The sequence below is a fragment of the Toxorhynchites rutilus genome, chromosome 1 (genome assembly GCF_029784135.1).
Source record: "Toxorhynchites rutilus septentrionalis strain SRP chromosome 1, ASM2978413v1, whole genome shotgun sequence".
In the NCBI taxonomy this organism is placed as follows: domain Eukaryota; kingdom Metazoa; phylum Arthropoda; class Insecta; order Diptera; family Culicidae; genus Toxorhynchites; species Toxorhynchites rutilus.
The window spans coordinates 29,894,981-29,914,893 of NC_073744.1; the positions used below are offsets into that span (position 1 = coordinate 29,894,981).

The 19,913-nt window shown below is 38.6% G+C and overlaps 1 protein-coding gene across 1 annotated transcript; it reads right to left on the reverse strand.

Annotated features, from left to right (window-relative positions):
• Positions 1-14,828: 14,828 nt before the first annotated feature.
• LOC129763655 (uncharacterized) lies at positions 14,829-16,170 on the reverse strand. Its single transcript, XM_055762906.1, has 5 exons — positions 16,045-16,170; positions 15,895-15,991; positions 15,413-15,824; positions 15,049-15,339; positions 14,829-14,987 (listed from the first exon to the last, which is right to left on the reverse strand). The coding sequence occupies exons 1-5, from the start codon at positions 16,148-16,150 to the stop codon at positions 14,832-14,834; spliced, it is 1,062 nt and encodes a 353-aa protein (XP_055618881.1). The 5' UTR covers positions 16,151-16,170; the 3' UTR covers positions 14,829-14,831.
• Positions 16,171-19,913: the final 3,743 nt, after the last annotated feature.

The following is a 19,913-nucleotide window of genomic DNA, read 5'->3' on the forward strand; positions in this document are numbered from 1 at the left end:
CGATCGTCGGTGGGAAGTTGGGCTGTGTTTATGCTTGTGAGAAAGCCAAACAACAACAAAAAGCAATGCAAACTGTCGCGATTATGAACCGATGACGAACCGGCAGGATTAGCTGGCTGTCGGGTTGACGGCGAGTGATAACGTAAGCAAATATTGCTTGAGGCTCAGTCGAAGGTCTTATCGTTCGATGATCAACGATCAACAATCGTTTTTTGGGGCAAAGCTGTATTTATTCCTCAACATAGTTTCCTTCCATAGTTTTGCTTCCCATACTTTTGCAATTCCTCTGTCAATTTTGATCTGTCCATGCGACAAAAAATCCATGGAATCCCAGATCATCTACGCTCCGATTCTATTCCGCCGATATTTTCGGCAGAATATGGGAAAGTTAGATCTGATAAAATGTTCTTTACTGACGGTTCATTCATAAACGGGTCCACTGGCTTCGGCATCTTCAATGAAAATTCCAGTGCCTCTTTCAAACTCAAAGATCCTTGTTCCGTGTATGTCGCTGAACTGGGTGCGATATACTACGCACTAGGGATCATTGAAACACTGCCCATCGACCATTATTTTATTTTTTCAGACAGTCTCAGCTCAATAGAGGCAATTCGTTCAATGAAAGTTGATAAACGCTCATCTTATTTCCTAACAAGAATAAGACATCTATTGAGTGTTTTGGTCGAAAAATTATTCAAGATTACCTTAGCATGGGTCCCCTCTCATTGCTCGATTCCGGGGAATGAGAAAGCGGACTCGCTAGCTAAGGTGGGCGCTTCAGAAGGCACACTTTTTGAAAGGCAAATTGCCTATAATGAATTTTTTCACATTCCTCGTCAGGACACACTCGTTAGTTGGCAGCGCATGTGGAGTGAAGATGAGTTCGGTCGTTGGTTACACACGATTATCCCTAAGGTTTCGACGAAAGCTTGGTTTAAGGGATTGAATGTAGGTCGTGATTTCATTCGCGTGATATCTCGGCTTATGTCCAATCACTACAACCTAAACGCGCATCTCTATCGCATTGGGCTCGCAGCAAACAATCTTTGTGATTGTGGCGATGGCTACCACGACATCGAGCATATTGTCTGGTCGTGTATCCGATTCCATGCTGCTCGCTCTCAGCTCTCTAGAGCACTGAGAGCAAAAGGCAGACAATCGGATATCCCCGTCCGGGATATCTTAGGTAGCCGTGATCCTGATCTTCTGCTTCATCTATACCTGTTCCTCAGAAACGCCGATGTCAACGTTTAATGATGTTTCCTTCGTTGTGTCCCTGTTTCATATCCCTCCTATCCGATCGATAAACTTTTACTTAGTCGCGGCAATACATACACACACTCTTTACAGATACACGGGCCAAAGGTTGTGAAGTCCACTGATCATTCAACAAGAGCCAAAGGTTGTATCGCTCATGACAACTCTACACGAGCTGATGTTTGCGCCGGCTAGTGACCATTCTATCCTGGATTCCTCGAGTCGAGAAGACGCACCACGCTAGATATGGGGTACAGACTAGGGGGCGTTGCTGATTAATGGTCAGCTGCATCCCAAAAGGAAGTATCCCGTGTCGGGCACAGGTACAGAGCATTGGAGACAGCAACATCACAATTACGAAAACACTTGTAATACTAACCTCGAGCCAACCGCGAGTAATCGGTTACATATTACTAACATAGTTATAAGGCAAACATTGTCGAAATATTGAACTCCCGGCTCCGTCAGGTTGACGCCATATGAGCCTTAATAAAAAAATATATTTTGGATAAAAAAAAAAAAAAAAAAAATAGTTTCCTTCGAGGACAATACACTTGATATAGCGAGTTTCCAACATTTCTATTCCCTTTCTGTAGTACGAAACTTATAAGTCTTCGAAATATGCTTATCAGCCACACTGTCTATTGGGCACAGAAGTGTGGTAATGGATCCACTTTTCATCCAATTTCACAGAACATTGATAGTAGTTCACTCGATTACACTTCAACAACGTCAAACCGTCTGTAGAATCATTAACGTGGCGCTGTTTTTTGTTGACAGCCAGCAAACGCGGCACCCATCGTGCGGATAGCTTTTTCATTTTTGTGCAAAATGTGTCCCACTCGTTCTTCTGAAATGCCTACGACCTCAGCTAACTCGCGGAACCAGTCTTCCATGTTTCAAAAAATGAGTGGGTTATATCTATGATATAACCGCAAGGTTCACGTGGAACTACCTTATCTTAGCAATCATTCGTTTGTATTGATTAAATTCTTGATTGAATGAAACAGTTTCCAAATTCAATTGAGTTCAATATATTTGCTCTGTGAGTGAAAAAAATGAACAAATGCCGTGTAAAGTCAATTCATTTATTGTGATTGATTTTTCTTCGTTACAAGTAAATTTAATGACGGACCTTTTACGTTTGGTATGATGACTAGAACAAAATATATGTACGGAAGAATTATCAAACGTTTGATGAACCAGCCTAAGGCTGAAAATCTTTCCAATAAAGACAAAAAAAAAAGAAAGTTTACATCCCAAAAGTGTACATTCGCTTCTAGTCGCTGCACGATTTTCCCAAGTTCCTAAGTTTAGAAGATCATGTTAGGACAGACATATTCCACTCTGCACAAAGGCAAGCGAGGACAAAAGTACTCGCAGTTTGCATTTATTTGCAGAGCCGATTTCCCCAGAAACCTCGGTTTTGAAGTCTGTGTTAGGGAAACACATTTCAATCGGAACAAAAATACCCCCGATTTGTATGAATTCGCAATGCCGATTTCCCCACGCTTCATGGATTTGAAGTCTGTGTTAGGGAAACACATTCCAGTCGGAACAAAAATACCCCCGACTTACATGAATTTGAAATACCGATTTCTCCAGGCACCTTGGTTTAGAAATCTCTATTAGGGAACACATTTCGGTAGGAACAAAAGCTCCCCCTACTTTCGTGTGTTCTTTTTCTTCTTTTTGGCTTCAAGAGGGTTTAAACTTTTCAGTTCACTCGCCTCTAGGCTCTTTCGTGTGTTTGCAATGCCGATTTCACTGCTTGGTTTTAAAGTCTGTGTTAGGGAACATTTTTCGATGAGAACAAAAGTCCCCCTACTTTCAAGTATTTGCAATGCCGATTTCCCCAAGGCTGCTTGGTTTTGATGGCTGTGTTAGGGAAACCGTAAATCGGGCCAATCAAAACGATGCAGTTAGGGCGTTTAGATAACGCCTAATATTTTACAGTTATTCAATTGTTTATCTAATGAAAAACAACATTTTGTTAGTTGCGATAGATGCGTAGAAATATTCCCTATCAAGTGATGCAAACATCTCTCCTATCCAGTACGAAATGTTCGAGCTATAAGCATTCGAAATCTTTCATTTTTTCCTGCATGTTCTGTGTTTAGGTTTTCATTTTACCCTCCATATATTCCGGTTAGACGTAGTCCCACGTCAAAAAAACACTGCGTCCGGAATAAACATGTCCACGCTGCTGTTCACAGGTTTGTGTTTGAGTACAAACATGATTTTTTCGTACCTATTATGTTAGAAAATGTGACATGTTTGTATTCGTGGTATGTTTGGACATACGATGTTTAATCCCAATGTTTCACATGATGTTCGAACATGGCGTACAGTTTCTCTTGCATTTTCACCCCAAGCACCGGCAGTGCGTAGAGTAGAAGAAGCGAATCGGACACCACACCACCACCACTCAACGCGTGGTGTGTTGGTATGTTGACATGGAAAAAATGCTTTCCTTTCATGACAATGGGTGCTTCATCGAAAATATTGGACAAATAAAATAAACCTCTTTTTCTGTTCTGAACAAAATAAACATCGATTGATATGAGAGTTTTTCACATTTGATATCATTATTTAGTGCACGCATCAATTTATATATTGAATTCATGTAACATTCGCTATTATTAGCTATTTGAACAAGTACTAAAATTGAATTATTCAGCAGTGACATGTTAGGCGTGCCGCTAACCACTCGACCACGGGAGCAACAATTTTGGCTGGATCTTTGAATACAAATGGCCAATACTGCTTGTTCGCGACGATCGCGACCCGAGCTATAAAACGAGCGGAGAAGAAAGGATGATGCAATCGCATGCACACATATGTAGCATATGTAGTGCAGTGTAAGTGTAGCTTTTAGTTTTTTCCTTCATTCAGTTTGTGATAACATCGAGAAATTAATGGTGTGTTTTAGCCGCTGAAATTTCTCTGCTGGTTCTGCTGTGTGCCGCTGAAGGTTGCATCTAAAACTAATTTTTGGGTATTTATTTTTTTGGTCAGCATTTGTACGACGTCGCCCGCTATGCAGTCGGCTCCCCAGACTTTAATTGCCAACATGCACGCAAAAAAAAATAGAAAGCTTCTTTCTATTCAGAGAATGTTTTCTTTGAACGAAACCAAGGATTATTTAATCAGACTTGCAAAATGTGCATGAACGATCTATAAACTTTTACTTAGTCGCGGCAACACACTCTTTACAGATACACGGGCCGAAGGTTGTGCAGTCCACTGATGATTCAACAAGAGCCAAAGGTTGTACCGCTCATGACAACTCTACACGAGCTGATGATTGCGCCGGCTAGTGATTATTCTATCCTGGATTCCTCGAGTCGAAAAAGACGCACCACGCTAGATATGGGGTGCAGACTAGGGGGTCGTTGCTGATTAACGGTCAGCTGCATCCCAATAGGAAGTATCCCATGTCGGGCACACGTACAGAGCACTGAAGACTGCAACATCCCAATTATGAGAACACTTGTAATACTAACCTCGAGCCAACCGCGAGTAATCGGTTACATATTACTAACATAGTTGTAAGCAAACATTGTCAAAATATTGAACTCCCGGCCTCGTTAGGCTGACGCCATATGAGCCTTAATAAAAATATATATTTTGGTGCATGAACTTATAGCCTCTTAGTTCGTGCAATTTTTGAAACGCGAACTAAATTTCAAGTTCGTTTCTGTGAAAAAGTATTCTACGAAGAAATGTTTTGGGATGAATAATTTCTTTCCGTGTATGAAAAGAAACGAAACGAAAACAATGAATATTGCGACATCGGGTGATATGTTTGTACATGATGTTCTTGAATTATAAACATCGTGTTTGTTTTCACATGTCTATGTTTGTGTATCATTGTTCGTGTTGGGGATAGACACTCAACACTAGCGAGAATCATATTCGATTTCAAACAAAAACATGGAATTTTCACATCGCGTGGACATGTGTAAGTGTTTTTTAGAAGACTGCGCGGAACTTCACGTTGCTCTTGTTTTACAACTTCTGGATTCGTAGCCTTTTTTGGCCTTCCAGAGCGAGGTGCATCTGCGGTGCTTGTTCGGCCCATTTTAAATTCATAAAATCACCGATAAACTTTTGTTCTCGAAGGAGCACAAGTTAAATGATGATGATGGTCCCGCCTCCTTCACCTACAGAGGTTTGAGCAAGACGAGTTATCTAAAAGATAATTTATTTATTTTTTCTCAACATTGAAATCAGTTTAGCAAACATTAAAAACGAACTGATTTCATTTACAGATATAAGTTCAAACAATTGCAATGTCAAAAGATAAGCCAATACTCAGTCATGTCCACCACAGAGCCGATACGGTCCCGACAAGGCCCTTGCAGCCAAGTGGTCCACCAGAGCACAAGTCCCCCTCATTCAGAGAAATCGAGAAAATTTCCTTTACTAAAAATTCCTAGACCGGTACTTAAAACACTTTCAATTTAATATCCTTTATATCTGTGTCTAGCGCGCGACGCTCAAACTTTTGTAGGCTACTTTTTTTTTAACTAATACAACTATAAGAACGACAAAATAAAAATTAAAATAGTCCATCATTACAAAGATCATGACAGACGTAGTAGAGATCAATACAAATTTAAAAAAAGATATTTTAAAAAATTTAAATAGTCTACATAATATAATCCGTTCAAAAAAAAAAATTTGTCATATTCATTGAAAATATTGAAAACAAACTGCAAAAAAAAATGTTCACATTAAATTATCCGTTCGTATAAAACTTCGTTTGCAAGCGCTGTAATCTCGATATTTGTGTGTCATTGGCTAAACATAAAATGGAAGAGCAAAAGTCTAAATGAGGAGAGTTGATCGATTTGTATAGCTGTATTTTGCTGCAAATAGTTACATCGTTTTTCAATCGACATAAGATTCCATACTTTCTGGAAATTTTACACTTATCAATGTGAGTGTTAAACTTGAGTTTGTCATCAATAACCACGCCAAGATATTTAGTGTCCCGAACTCGATCAATAGTCTCATTATCAATAACGATGGAGACGTTTTCATTTAAACGATTTCGCGAGATTAACATATATTCAGTTTCACTTATGTTCAATTTCAATTGCTCACACTTCAACCATCTATTTAAAGAATGTAAATCTCCATTCAAATGTAAAGCGACCTGATCTAAATCATTAGCTGCAATGAATAACACAGTATCATCTGCAAAAAGATTGATATCACAAAATCGTAAAACTCTTCGCATGTCATTGATATACATAATAAATAAAAGGGGCCCTAATACACTTCCCTGAGGTACTCCAAGATTATTCCCTAGGGGAATTGAATCATTAAAAATAGTCCGTTGAGTTCTGTCTTTTAAATAGCTTTCAAACCATTTATATGCAGCACTCGTAAATCCAAAGCGCCTAATCGTGTTCAACAATAAGGGCCTAGAAATTGTTTCGAAAATAACATTTCGAATAACATTGAACAACTGTAGTTTGTGAACAAATAAACGTCATGAAACTTCACATATGAGCTAGTGACAGATTAACCTTTCGGAATGAATCTTGTTCATTTTAGTGGTGCCATCTGTTGAAAAAACCCGGGCTTTTCAGTCCATGTAGTAGATAAATCAAAGCCGATCTTCTTACAGGATCCAGTTTTTTAAGAGCAAGTTTCTTGAAAAATATTATTGGCAACCCTGGTTATACAGTGGGAGAAATTCCTACAAGCGCATCAAGGGTTTTTGCAGCATCTTTTTTTTTAAATAGTAGAGGAAGGGTGGTAAAGACGAATACCTTAAGTAAAAGTTGATTTTTTTCGTGAATTTCCCAAAAATATATATATGGGACCCATTCCATACACCAGAGAACCAAATTTCAAACCTAGTTTTAGGAGAAAATTGAAAACGTTAATTGAATAAGCACAAGTTATATCATTTTTTTTTGTAACAAATTTGATTTTTAAGCACCTCAAAGGTTGGAGAGGCGAGTATAAAAAACTACATAAGTATATTTAAAATATTTTAGGTTTTCACTATTTTTATGTTTCATGAGATATCTCTGCACATGCTTAACCAAACTTCAATATCTATATACTATTGAATGGATGATTAAATGCTTGTTTGAAGTGCCGTGGGTACACCTACGTTTCATTCTGTAATTTATGAGAAACAAGCATTTGAAAAACAGATGTTTTGAAGCGTTGTCACGTCACAAAAATAGAGCATTTTTTAGTTTATCAGATGAACATAGGTTCAAACATTTTAATACTGGGGTTTCTCTGAGCGAACAATAAAGGTCAACAACCCACAAAATTTGGTTGAGATCGGTCCACAAATAGAGGAGTATCAACTGTCTCCAGAAGTTGTTGTCACGTCACGAAAAGTATACGATTTATTCCAGTGTGACGTAACAACATTTTGACTCACTACAAACACTTTTTTTTGCGTTTTCATGAATAAAGCACACAATTAAACGATGTTATAGTAAAATTAAGAAATTTTCCAACAAGAATCATCAGTTGGAGAATATTTTATGGTTAGATTGGCTTGTTGTCGGTCTAATACTTATGTGACGTGGCAACACCTGACTTTTTGCTGTTTCGGACTGTTGAACATAAATGATTAATTAATTACAGTTCCGTTTCAAAACATACAAATAATTTTTCTCCTATGTTTTATCAACAAAATATAAACGTAGATTCCATAACATATGATATAATCGTCCGGTTTGCTGATAGTAGTTTTTTTTATTAATTCGTTTATTTTTACAGGCTCAATTACATAAGTTTAAAGGAGCCGAATTCTTAACTAAACATATTCACTATATCTATATATCTATGAACAATTTTCCTTAATTCTATTGTTAATAAGGTAAAAAACCGATTACTCGCGGTAGACTCGAGTTTAGAAGGGTGACATATTTTTTTCAGGAATAGGATGGGATATAAGGATTGACAATGTTCACACTCACACTCTCACTCACACTCATCACACTCAACTCTTAAACCTATCTTATAACTACTATGTATTTACATTTCAACTTATTCTATTGTTAGTAAGAAGAGAACCGATTGCTCGCGAAGGAAGAAAAGGAGGGGATAAGGGTATAAGGACAATCACACACGATGATCGATAGCTTTAAGGAAAACATATATTTGGGACATGTAATCAAGGTCTAACCGAGCCAACACATCTCTCACCGGCACATTGGGCTGTCTTCCTCGGGCCCGAAGGGAGCTTTCTAAATTCGATCTGGCGACAAGATACAACTCGCACGACCAAACAACGTGTTCAATGTCGTGATAACCTTTGCCACAAACGCAGAGATTGCTGCTGGCTAGATTAAAGCGGAAGAGTAGTGCATCTAACGAACAGTGATTGGACATGAGTCGGGAGAAGGTACGAATAAAGTCCCGACTCAAGTCCAGACTTTTGAACCACGGTTTGAGGCTAACCTTAGGGATAATCGAGTGAAACCACCGGCCCAATTCATCTTCATTCCACTTGCGTTGCCAGTTAGCGATGGTATTTTTGCGGACTAAAGAATAAAATTCATTGAAGGCGATTTGACGCTGATAAATGTCGCCTTCAATTGCACCTACCTTTGCCAATGAGTCAGCCCTCTCATTACCCGGAATTGAGCAATGTGAAGGGACCCAGACAAAGGTAATGACATAACAGCGTCTGGATAAAGGACTCAAAATTTCTCGTATTCTCTCAAGGAAGTACGGCGGGTGCTTTTTCGGCCTCACTGAACGGATAGCTTCGACAGAGCTAAGACTATCCATTACAATGTAATAGTGTTCAACAGGTCGTGAGGCGACGCTGTCCAGCGCCCAGTGAATCGCTGCCAATTCAGCAATATACACTGAGTAAGGATATTGAAGACTGTGGGAGGTGCTAAAAAATTCGTTGAACACTCCAAATCTTGTGGACTCATTCATAGAGGATCCATCAGTAAAGTACATATTGTCACAATTGATATCCCCATAATTTGCATCAAAGATCGTTGGAACGATCCTCGATCGAAGATAATCTGATATTCCATGGATATCTTGCTTCATGGAAGCTGATGGTAGTATTGAATGGTAAAAAAATATGGAAGCCCCCTACGATGTGGGCTTACCAGCGGAAGTTGAATATCGTATTCCGATACCATTTCGGAATCGAGGATGGTGACTTCCGGTTCGTTAAAAACGAATATAAAAGACCGGGAATGGCATGAAATCCCACAATACGATCGTGAATGGTAATGTTGGCATAAATCCATGGGTGCGCGAAGAGGAATAAAAAAAAGAATAATGTTTGATAGTGAGAGATAGGATTTCAGTGAGAGGGAGATTATGTTTGAGTGGAAAGAACTTAGCCCTACAGCGACGTGTGTGGAGTTATACAAAGATAGTGCACATAGAAATGCACACGCAAGCATCTACGATCAGCGATCAAAGTCAACGTCAAAATCAAAGTCATCTTCAACACGCAAACATAAACGTCCTTGCACAGGTATGTGCGCGGATGCATAAAAAGAGTTTATCAAAAGTTTCTATAGCAAAATCAAATGTGTTCCCTCTGTAGTGAGCGCCACTCGATGAACCAGGATTGTGCTAGCCATTGATGGCAAGCGCCAGAGTGAACGTGTTAAACAATCACGATATAAAAACTGGAGATCGGTTTGGGACCACCCCGACTTTTCCCAAATAAAGACATACCGTGTATTACAGGTAACAGGAAGATTCAATTTATATAGCTTATTTTGATGAACATACCATAAACAATTAAAATTGCCTTGTTTCGCAATGTTTCACAATCGAAAAGAACATACAGCTCATTTTGCACACAGGTCAAATATATTTATTCTCTGTTTTTGAAAGAACTTATTGATTGTGTGACATGACAACGCTTCGTGGAGACTGTTTATTCGCACAGAGCGCGTTGTCACGTCACAAAATGCATGCCGTCAAAATGCATGTTCTTGCGAGTTTTTTGAAAGACTGAGTGTACAGGAATCTATGTTCATCTTTCATTGACAAATCATAGAATGAGGTTTATTTGTATGTTTTGAAACGGAACTGAAAATACAACGTTAATGTTCAAAAGTCGGAACCCGCGAAAAGACAGGTGTTGTCACGTCACAAAAGTAATGGGCTGGCAACAAGCGAATTGAACTGTAAAATATTCTCCAACTGAAGATTCTTGTAGGGAATTTCCACAATTTCACTTTAAAATTGTTCACCATTTGGAAATCGTGTGATTTATACATGAAAGCGAGCAAAAACCTGTTTTTAGTGAGTCAAACAGTTGTCACGTCACGCTGGAATGGGTCATGGCTATCTCACCACAAATTGATGGTCTAAGTCTATTTTTATGATGGAATTCGTTTTTGAAGCAGAAATTATTCAAACGGTTAAGCAACAAAACAAAAAAATGCTGGAGAAATTTCCCGTCTAATAGTATATAATATATACATTTGATTTTGCGTACTATACGTATGAATTCACTCAATAATTTTCGTTACATGCCTCATTTTCAATTTCGTTGAATGACCCTTCGATAAAAAATCAAAGACGTAGGCCTACCTCAGAACAAGTTACTTTGTTTTCATTCGTTATATTTTGTATTCACTCATTATTACGAAGTAGTCACTGGATATTTTCAAATTTCACTGTTACTAAAACCAAAGTGGAACAAATAAAGAGATAGAGAGTGATTCTCTCTGTCTTCATTTTTACCATTTTGGTTTTTGTTTCCGAAGCTGAAAATTGTACTGACGAATTGCGTGGTGCACTCAGCACAAGGCGCCCCACTCGGCGCATCGAAACGGCAACACAAACAATGTTTGACAAATATTTTTAGATGGCGGCATTGCTGTTTACGTTCAATGATTCCTACACCACCACCAGAATCCGAACGGGTCTTGGAAGTTGGAACTTATCGCCTAATAAATTAGTGCGCTCCGTCTCGTTGTGGTGGTCGGGGAATCTTTCGCTCCCACACTCTGTTTAATAATTGTTCCGCCATTCCGCCATTCTGCCTGAGATGCTGCAGCAGATGCAACCCGACGGAGACGGTAAGTGAGATGATGTTCCCGTGGAAAGTGTGGGAAGACGTGCCGCAATCCGCGAACGTTCGCGCAAACGGAATGGAAGCAAAATGAGGCATAACTAAATCCGCCAAACGCCAGCCCGGTGCGCGTGCTGGAGACACATATCCTCGGCTCGTCTACCAGCGAAGCTATGAGTGCAGCAGAGGCGGTCGAGATAGATAACATTTCCACACATGAAATCATACAACCGTACACAGCTATAAATAATGCTGCAATCAACACTGAGAGGAAGCCATGATGTACACAGCCACAAGGCGAAGGGAGACATTGCAGCAAATTACTTTCGTAATTTGCGCTTGATGAGGATAGAATGACTGAGAATAAAATAAGACAGTCTATCATCATTTAATCTTTTCGAAATAATTGGAGACATCTCTCTGTCATGCGAACATAACACGAATGGCAGTCAGCATTAGTGGCTCTAAATAAGAGCATTGATACGACGAGATCGGCACAAATCACGAGAAGAGTGCTGAATCAAATAGGGGCTCAGGGACGATCCTCTATATCAGGGGTTCTCAAAGTGGTTTCTCAGGGGTCGACATGAACGAAAATTGATTTTGGGGGTCGACGAGGTCTAAGAATTGACCCCCCTTCATTAACAAATGTTCTTATTTGAAATTTTTTAGACACATTATACGTTATGTTACGTGATCCAACTTGATTTCTAGTGGAAAATATTATTGTTATACTTTTCACAAACTCAACAGATAGGTGAGCTCGCATAAGTTCGTATAAAATGAAAACTTTGGCAAGTGCATTTGGCAAATATTACCAATATTTAATAAATGTTTGCAATACGAATTCTTCGTACATATTACACGATATGATGTCAAATCGGCCAGTATAACCCAGTATAAGCGATTCAACGTTCGTTTAACATATACAACATGTTATATTAACCCTACCTTTATGCACATATTGTTATGAATTTATTGAGCTTTTGTATGCATCTTTATTCATTTATTGAACTATCTGAACTATTTAAAATATTTATTGGACTATCTAAATTATTTATTGAACTATCTAAACTATTGACATCTGATCCTGTTCGATTGGGTCTGATCCATGGCTACAAATTAGGAAAAAATACACAGTTATTACTATGAATAGCTACGACAGACTACTCAATTCTCACCATTACCCTCTCCCAGGTCCAGGTGTTATTACTTCTCAGCCAAACACATTCGGGAGATATCATGAAACTGACAAAACCCAGATGGCATTAAGTGAAGCTAGCTTTATGCCCCGTTGCAACATTGACTTGACGCGCAGGATACGGAACCTGCGTCGTGACGAATCCGGAAAACATCTAATTGATTGAACCACCGATCACAATCGTCTGCAAAACGTTTATGTAGTTGTCCTTGACCGAATCCAACAGGTAGAACTAGGACTCGACAGGGCTCGTTTTTGTGTATCGAAGTACCCAGATTCCTTACTATTGAAGTTCTCCCGCAGCAGACGAGCACAAATCATTGCTATCCAACATGTATAAATATCAATTAAAGAACATAAATTGAATTGATTTTCACGAATATTACTTACCTATCCCGAATCTGAGTTAATACGACCTTCTTCTGTGATGAAATCAATATCGGAAAGTAGTGCCTTGCAACTCAATTAACAACTCGGTAATTAGGCTAATAAATTTATTTTCTTCGCGGTTGCCAGTAATGACAATCGTAAAAGTTACTAACACCGCGAAGTAAAATGAATCAATCGTTGGTAGGGATGTGTATTGCATCTGACATTCATTTTACAAACGATTGGTAATATTTACAGAAAATATGTACATTCTACTGTTTGAATTACAAAAGATTTGGAAGCTTTTTTTAAGTAATCCATTTTCTGGGTGTATCGACACAACTCGAGGATAGACAAAACAAAATACAACTGACGTTTCTATTATGGTGGGTATAAACTAGTGATATATTCATGTGAAAAAATAGGATGAGATTTATAGAAATCGCATCAACCGTTTACACTAACGCGAACTTATATACTGAATATATTCATATTTTCGGTGAATTTATTCACCTAAAGTAGAACTGCATCCAACTTTAGTGATTTCTCACCAAAGAGAAATTCACCAGCGCTTACATATGCCTGAATTTATTCTATTTATAGTGGTTATATATACCTCGAAGAAGTGTATCATATATATTCTCACCCGTTTACATCTATTTTCGTGTGAATAAATCCATCTATAGCTATAGATCTCCCAAATGTAAACGCGCCATTAGGAACGACATCGGAAATGAACACAAGGTCATTTTGGTATCCACTCCACATTCTACACGAAGTTCATTTTTACACTTCACGATCGGTGGAAACGCAAAAAAGTGAAGTGAGATGTAAGCGTAGTGGAAACGTAAGTGTAAATGGATACGGGAATAAGGCCCAATATCTTCAAACATTTACGTTTTCTTCCTAAGCGCAAGTTCATGGGACAATCGCAGAACTGTTCATTGATTGATCTTCTAATAGACCCTGTTGAATTTACCTTTTACTAAAAAAATTCTTAATACTTCTACCAAAACTCATCATTATAATATCAGATTATTTTCAGACACAATTCTCGTTAAAGATTTTTCAACCACTTGCAAATAACATGTTTTTCCATTACTCAATGTTTGATACAAAAAATATTATATAGTAAAGACAGAACCCCCCCCCCCCCTCTTCAGCTCTTAGAAAGGTTGGAAGAGTGTCTATTCACCATAGAAACGTTTCGTGCCCCTTAAAATCTTCACATGCCAAATTTGGTATTTTCTTGGCTAGTTTTCGAGTCATGCAGAAATTTGTCTTTCATTTGTATGGCAGCTCCCCCTTAGAGAGGGTGTGGAGTGTCTGACCACCGTGAAAACATTTATCGCGCCCTAAAACATCCCATATACCTAATTTGGTTTCGTTTGCTTGATTAGTTCTCGAGGAATGCAGAAATTTATGTTATTTATAAGATGGGGGTAAGACGGACATGTTAAGGAAAGCTTCAATTGTTTCTTTGGAAACTCATGTTTTCCGACACTTAAAAGCAGTTTCTTACAGTTCAATATACTGGTTTTCGAAATAATTGGCTAAATATTTTATAAAAATGTGTTTTTTCATGTTTTTTACTGAAATTAAAACAAGCCGAAAAGTAGAACATTTTTATCGATGCGGGTATAACGGACATGTAGTGGGGGGAATATGGACAGGCCAATAATATACGAAGCGTAGAAGTTTATCGCTAGCGAGAGGAATAATTTCGCTCTCTCTCAGTGTTTGTGCGTCCAGTAACAAATTCTAGAAAATATTCTAGAAAGGCAAGTAGAAGGGGTTCCCATCAACAGAAATTTAAAATTCATAATGCAACTATACGAATCAACCATCTGTCCATCATACCCCCACTGTCCCTCTTAACCGCGGTTCCCCTACATTCCTGACTGAAACTACACAATAAATAAATTTTCAACACGTTCTCAACGGAAAAGAACTCTAAAATTGATATTCAATATTTATACAGGGTGCGTCATTGGGAACTTTCACCGATAGGTCATTTTGCTGCAAAACATCCTTCTTGGAAAGATAGTTCTTGAGAAAACTTCTAGCTAACAAAGGTCTTGGGGTAATTCCTACTGTAATCAGATTCCCCTGGAAATGAACACTCACAAGAACATCAAAACGTTCTCAGCGTGGAACAGAATCTACCCACCTCGGCGTCTCTTTCGATACTCCAAAATTGTCCCAAAACATAGTGAGTGAAAAATTGATAGCTCCGCTCGTCGATCGCTATAAAGTATCCCTGAATAGAATACGGTAGTCCTTCTCCGATTGCCACTCGTCCACATACAGACTCCATCCGCCGGTAGACAATTTTTGCCTCCAGCAGCTCCCTCACAAGACGGTCCGCGAGATTGGTGTCCTGCTGTTGCTGCTGCTGCTGCTGTTCCTCTTCTACTGGTTTTCCCCCACTTCTCCAAAGATTAGTGTCCGTCGTGTCGATCTGCGTAGCGAAGCGGAAACTTGAATACACCATGATCTAATTATGTTCTCCGAGAGTATTCTTGACAAGTTACCAGTGACCTTCGGCACTCGTTCATGGTGCTCAGCGCGAAGTTTGCATCGATATCTTCATCTTCGGTATTGTTGTACGGTAATTCGCCCGCTTCAGTTGATTCGAGCTCCTCGAAGTATTCTTGCATATTATTACCACCAATATCCGTTGCGTATATATAGGATCTGCTGCGGCATACACCCTTTCTTCCGTCGTTCCTCAGTTCATCTTCATCCTGGGTCTCATCCTCTTCGCTAGTCATCTGTTGGTTCACATGTTGCTGGACAACTGACGCACCCTGGAGCAGTCCCTGTTGCTGTAGATGTAGATCATCCTGGCCGTCATAATCCTCGTTTCTGCTTTCAAAAGAACGACAGCAGAACACGCAAGGATACACGAGGAAGAATAGTATATTTATCAGAAATGTTCGATAGCTGGAATGAAAATTCAAAAAAAAAAAAAAAGGTCGTGGATCTCTAGGATCGATTTTTGTGAAGCACTAACATTGAAGATTCACGGTACGGCTGCGTCGGTTGTAGGTAATCGTATCTCCATCGCCCAATTGCCGGATAGTAACAGCCGAGAATCGCTTTGATGCATCCTGCAACTCAAAATGATCAAAACTCGGTCCGAAGCAAAATATCATTTGAATACCTAAGATCAGCATTACGGTCACTACTTTCGCGCCGGTCATCCAAACCCAGTATAGAAACCCATCATCATCGGAACGGTGCCTTTCGTTCCCGGTATTGGTACCCATTCTACCGAAGTCGCTGTCGCCGGATGGATCCGGGAGTAGACATGTGCATCCGCAGGAAAAATCTTAACATACACAGCGTACTGCTGGTTTGATTAGAAAATTACTCTTCGCCGTGATTTGGCTTTGCGTCGAGTCTGTCGATTGCGATGCAGTTGGTGAACATTAATGTCGCGAGCTAATAACAAGGATGCTGAAAATTCAATGAATAATCCCTTCATTCGGGAGCAAAAAAATATCTATGCTGGATTGCACAGGTGAAACGTTTGAATTGAGAAGCCGGTATGGATGGTATACTCACAAAAAACTAAATTAAAAAAAAGTCAAAAGCGGCTTCAAAGATCCTTAGATTTTTCGAAAAATATATGCTTCTATTTCTTGGGGTGATATTGATTTGCCGAAAAACGCCTACTTTGCTTCTTTCGTTTCCGCTTACATCAGTTTATAGTTCTTATTGAACATATCAAGACTCTGTTTTGACTAAGAACACCAAAAGCTGTGCGTTGGTCACAGGTCAGTCCTTCTTCCACTAAAAAAAGTGTTCAAACAGCTAACGTTTGACCATTGTTTCTTGGCTTCGTTGTTTTGAAACTACGTGGCTACTAGAGGCAAGGAAGGTTCTTCGCCGGTTTAAACACATGTGACCATTTCTTGGGGCTATGCACCAATATAGATGTGAATTCTTGAGAAAGGCGTCTTTAAAAAACTACATAATTATATTCAAAATATTTTAAGTTTCCGCTATTTTTATGTTTATGTTTATGCATTTGGAAAATAGATATTTGAGGGGCTTAGAATGAAAGGGGTGTAAGTGATTTGATCGATTTCTCTACATCGACTCTCTCTTTTGGTCATAACTTCGCAGCAAATACATTCCCAGCTGTATTTGACAATGTGGAAGATAGTTCAGAACCTCATCTATCGGATTCTATAGCAAACTTAATTTGGAACGTTTTTGCAGTCGAGTTATTAACTAAATAAAAAGTTGATGAAGAGAAATCGATCAAGTCACTTACACCCCTTGCATTCTAAGCCCCTCATTTATAAAGCGTGATCACTTCACAAAAGTAGAGTATTTTTTTAGTTTGTTAGAAGAACTCAAGTTCAGGCATTTCTATACTTGGGTTTTTCTCAGCAAACAATGAGGTTCAGCAAGCCTAAAATTTTGGTTAAAATCGGGCCACGAGCGCCAAAATCGGGCCAAAAGCGAAGTATGAACTGTCTCAAGAAGTTGTTTTTCACTCACTAAAAACACGTTTTTTCGCGGTTTCATGTATGAATCTCACGATTTCCCAAAAAGTAAATGGTGTTATAGTAAAATTGAAAAAAATACCTTAAAAAATCATGCGCTGGAGAATAATTTATAGTTAGATTCGCTTGTTGCCAGTCAAATACTTTTGTGACGTGACAACACCTGACTTCTTCCTGGTTAAGACTGTTTAACATTAATGTTGTATTTTTAGTTCCGTTTCAAAACATGAAAAATCTCTAATTTTTCAACAATAGATGAACGTAAATTCCAGAATATAGAATATAATATTTTTTTAGACTTTCAGTTTGCTCTAAATGATCAAAAATATCATGGAAAACCTATATGATTTGGGTATAAGGTGAAAGGTGAAATATCATATTCCGGTGCTATTTTAGAATCGAAGATGGTGACTTCCGGTACGTCAAAAACGGCTCTAAAAGACCGGAAATGGCATGAAATCCCATAGCGCCACCCGATGAGCCACGCGTGTGCGAGCCATCGATGACAAGCACCAGAGCGAACCTATTCGAAAAATTATGAATTAAAAACTGGAGTTCGGTTTATTACCATCTTTTGGAGGTCGTTTCAGGACACCCCAACTTTTAACGGGATGCCGTGTACTAAAAGCAACAGGTAGATTCAATTTATATAGCTTGTTTTGATGAACAGACCATAAGCAATTGAAATTGCAAAATTTTATTATCTTTTGTAATCTCAAAGAACATTAGATCATTGCGAAGTAGATCTGTTTAGAATAAAATTATTAAAGTAGATGACATAGTGAATAATCAATTCTTCAGCTCTTCAATTAGTCAATTCCTTCCCACCGTCGCGATTAGAATTCAGTTCGATACAGAACACACTAGATGATTAACGGAATATATCACCGGTCGAATAGGTTTTAGAGGAGTTCTCTCGATTACTTTTTCAGGTATCCGTAACAAATAATTTCCGTGTTCGATAAAGATATCCCTCCGTCGCCGCGTTATTCCGTAGGTACCACTGATATTGCGTCCATCACGACGCACCTCGGTATAGTTGCTTGGCGCGGATTTTGGCCACCGTGTCTTGTTTGTCTTTCCGTGTTGAGGTGTTTATAGACGTGGAGACCAGTAAGACACATGGTTTTCAGCGGATATGCTCTTGGAGGTCTTGTCGATAACCGCTTGACAAAATGTGATGAAATTTAATCAATGTAAACATTACACTCTTGGTTAGTTTCAGTCATAATTTCATCGATTTTTACGTTAAGGTATTTTGGTTCGTGAGAAGTTTTGTTGAAGAGACAATAGGGAAGATATGCAATGGCGTGATATCAGCGAAATGCCCGAATAATAATGAATAAACCTCTTTTTTTCATTCTTCTGAATTCAATGTATGATTTTAGGCATACCATACATGTATAGTACCGTAATTCGGGGACCAATTAATCACCGGGGTGAAATTGATCAAATATACTAATGAAAACAAATTGAATTTTTAATGGTATATTTCAATTAAATATTAAAGGTTTTTTTTAAATGACACGTACAATCTATATCTGTAGGTTCTTCTCTCCAGTACTTCTCATCGAATCGCTTATTAAATTGCATAAGAATTCATCTTTTACTGAACCGCGTTTTCGTTTCCATTTTCAAGCATGGGAAAGGAACATATTCTCAGTACATGAAAACGTTATGTATTACACTAAACATATTAATTTACACACTGATTTACGAGCTGAAATAATACTCAAATAGTTACAATTACTACTAAAACAAGTGAGAAAAATCAATTTTACAAAAAAGATCAATGAAAGACAACTTTTTTTCTTAACCAATGTTGCAGCTCAGTTTTATCGGCTGAACCAAATTGGACGCAAAAAGTTTCATTTGAAACCCCATTTTGTTTCAGTGCTCATTGATGACCATTTCAAGGGTGTATAGCCACATTAGGATAACCCGGACGGTCTCTGGATGATCATGCTCAAACTTTAGATCGAAGTATGAAAAATATACGAAATACGACTACACCTTTAGGTGGACTAAACCAGATTTGGTATCCTAAAACCCTTGTATAATCACTTATATTACTATAAATATAGTAAGGGGTCTTCGTAGCCTAATTGGTTGCGTGACTATACTAGCGAACGGTCATGAGCTTATAACTCAGGGTCCTCAATTGACCATCTTTGTGTGTTATTCCAGCTACTACGTTGACACAACATTCATCTTGTGACCGTAATCCCAGTCCCTTACCGCTCGCATTACGATCTGCTGCATCAGTAATTGGTACTATTAGTAACACAACAATGGGAGCCTTACATCAACAGTCCGGCTGTGTATGGTCTAACTGTGAACGTTCGAACAATAGGAATATTCTTACACCGAAAAAGGCGACATGTGTATGGATAAGATAGGAATACTCTTACGCCAGAAATGGTTACTGTGTAATATACAACAAAATTATCGCAAGATTAAAATGTACACGAATAAATTCGGCTCTGTTACAGCTGAATTGCTGATTGATCTAATA

What these genes read in the sequence shown, in the direction of transcription:
- LOC129763655 (XM_055762906.1), bottom strand. Translation starts at nt 16,150, where the DNA reads ATGGGTACCAATACCGGGAACGAAAGGCACCGTTCCGATGATGATGGG. An exon ending in GACCGTAATGCTGATCTTAG is followed by an intron (nt 15,992 to 16,044) that starts GTATTCAAATGA and finishes TTTGAGTTGCAG; the next exon opens with GATGCATCAAAGCGATTCTC. An exon ending in CCGTACCGTGAATCTTCAAT is followed by an intron (nt 15,825 to 15,894) that starts GTTAGTGCTTCA and finishes TTTTCATTCCAG; the next exon opens with CTATCGAACATTTCTGATAA.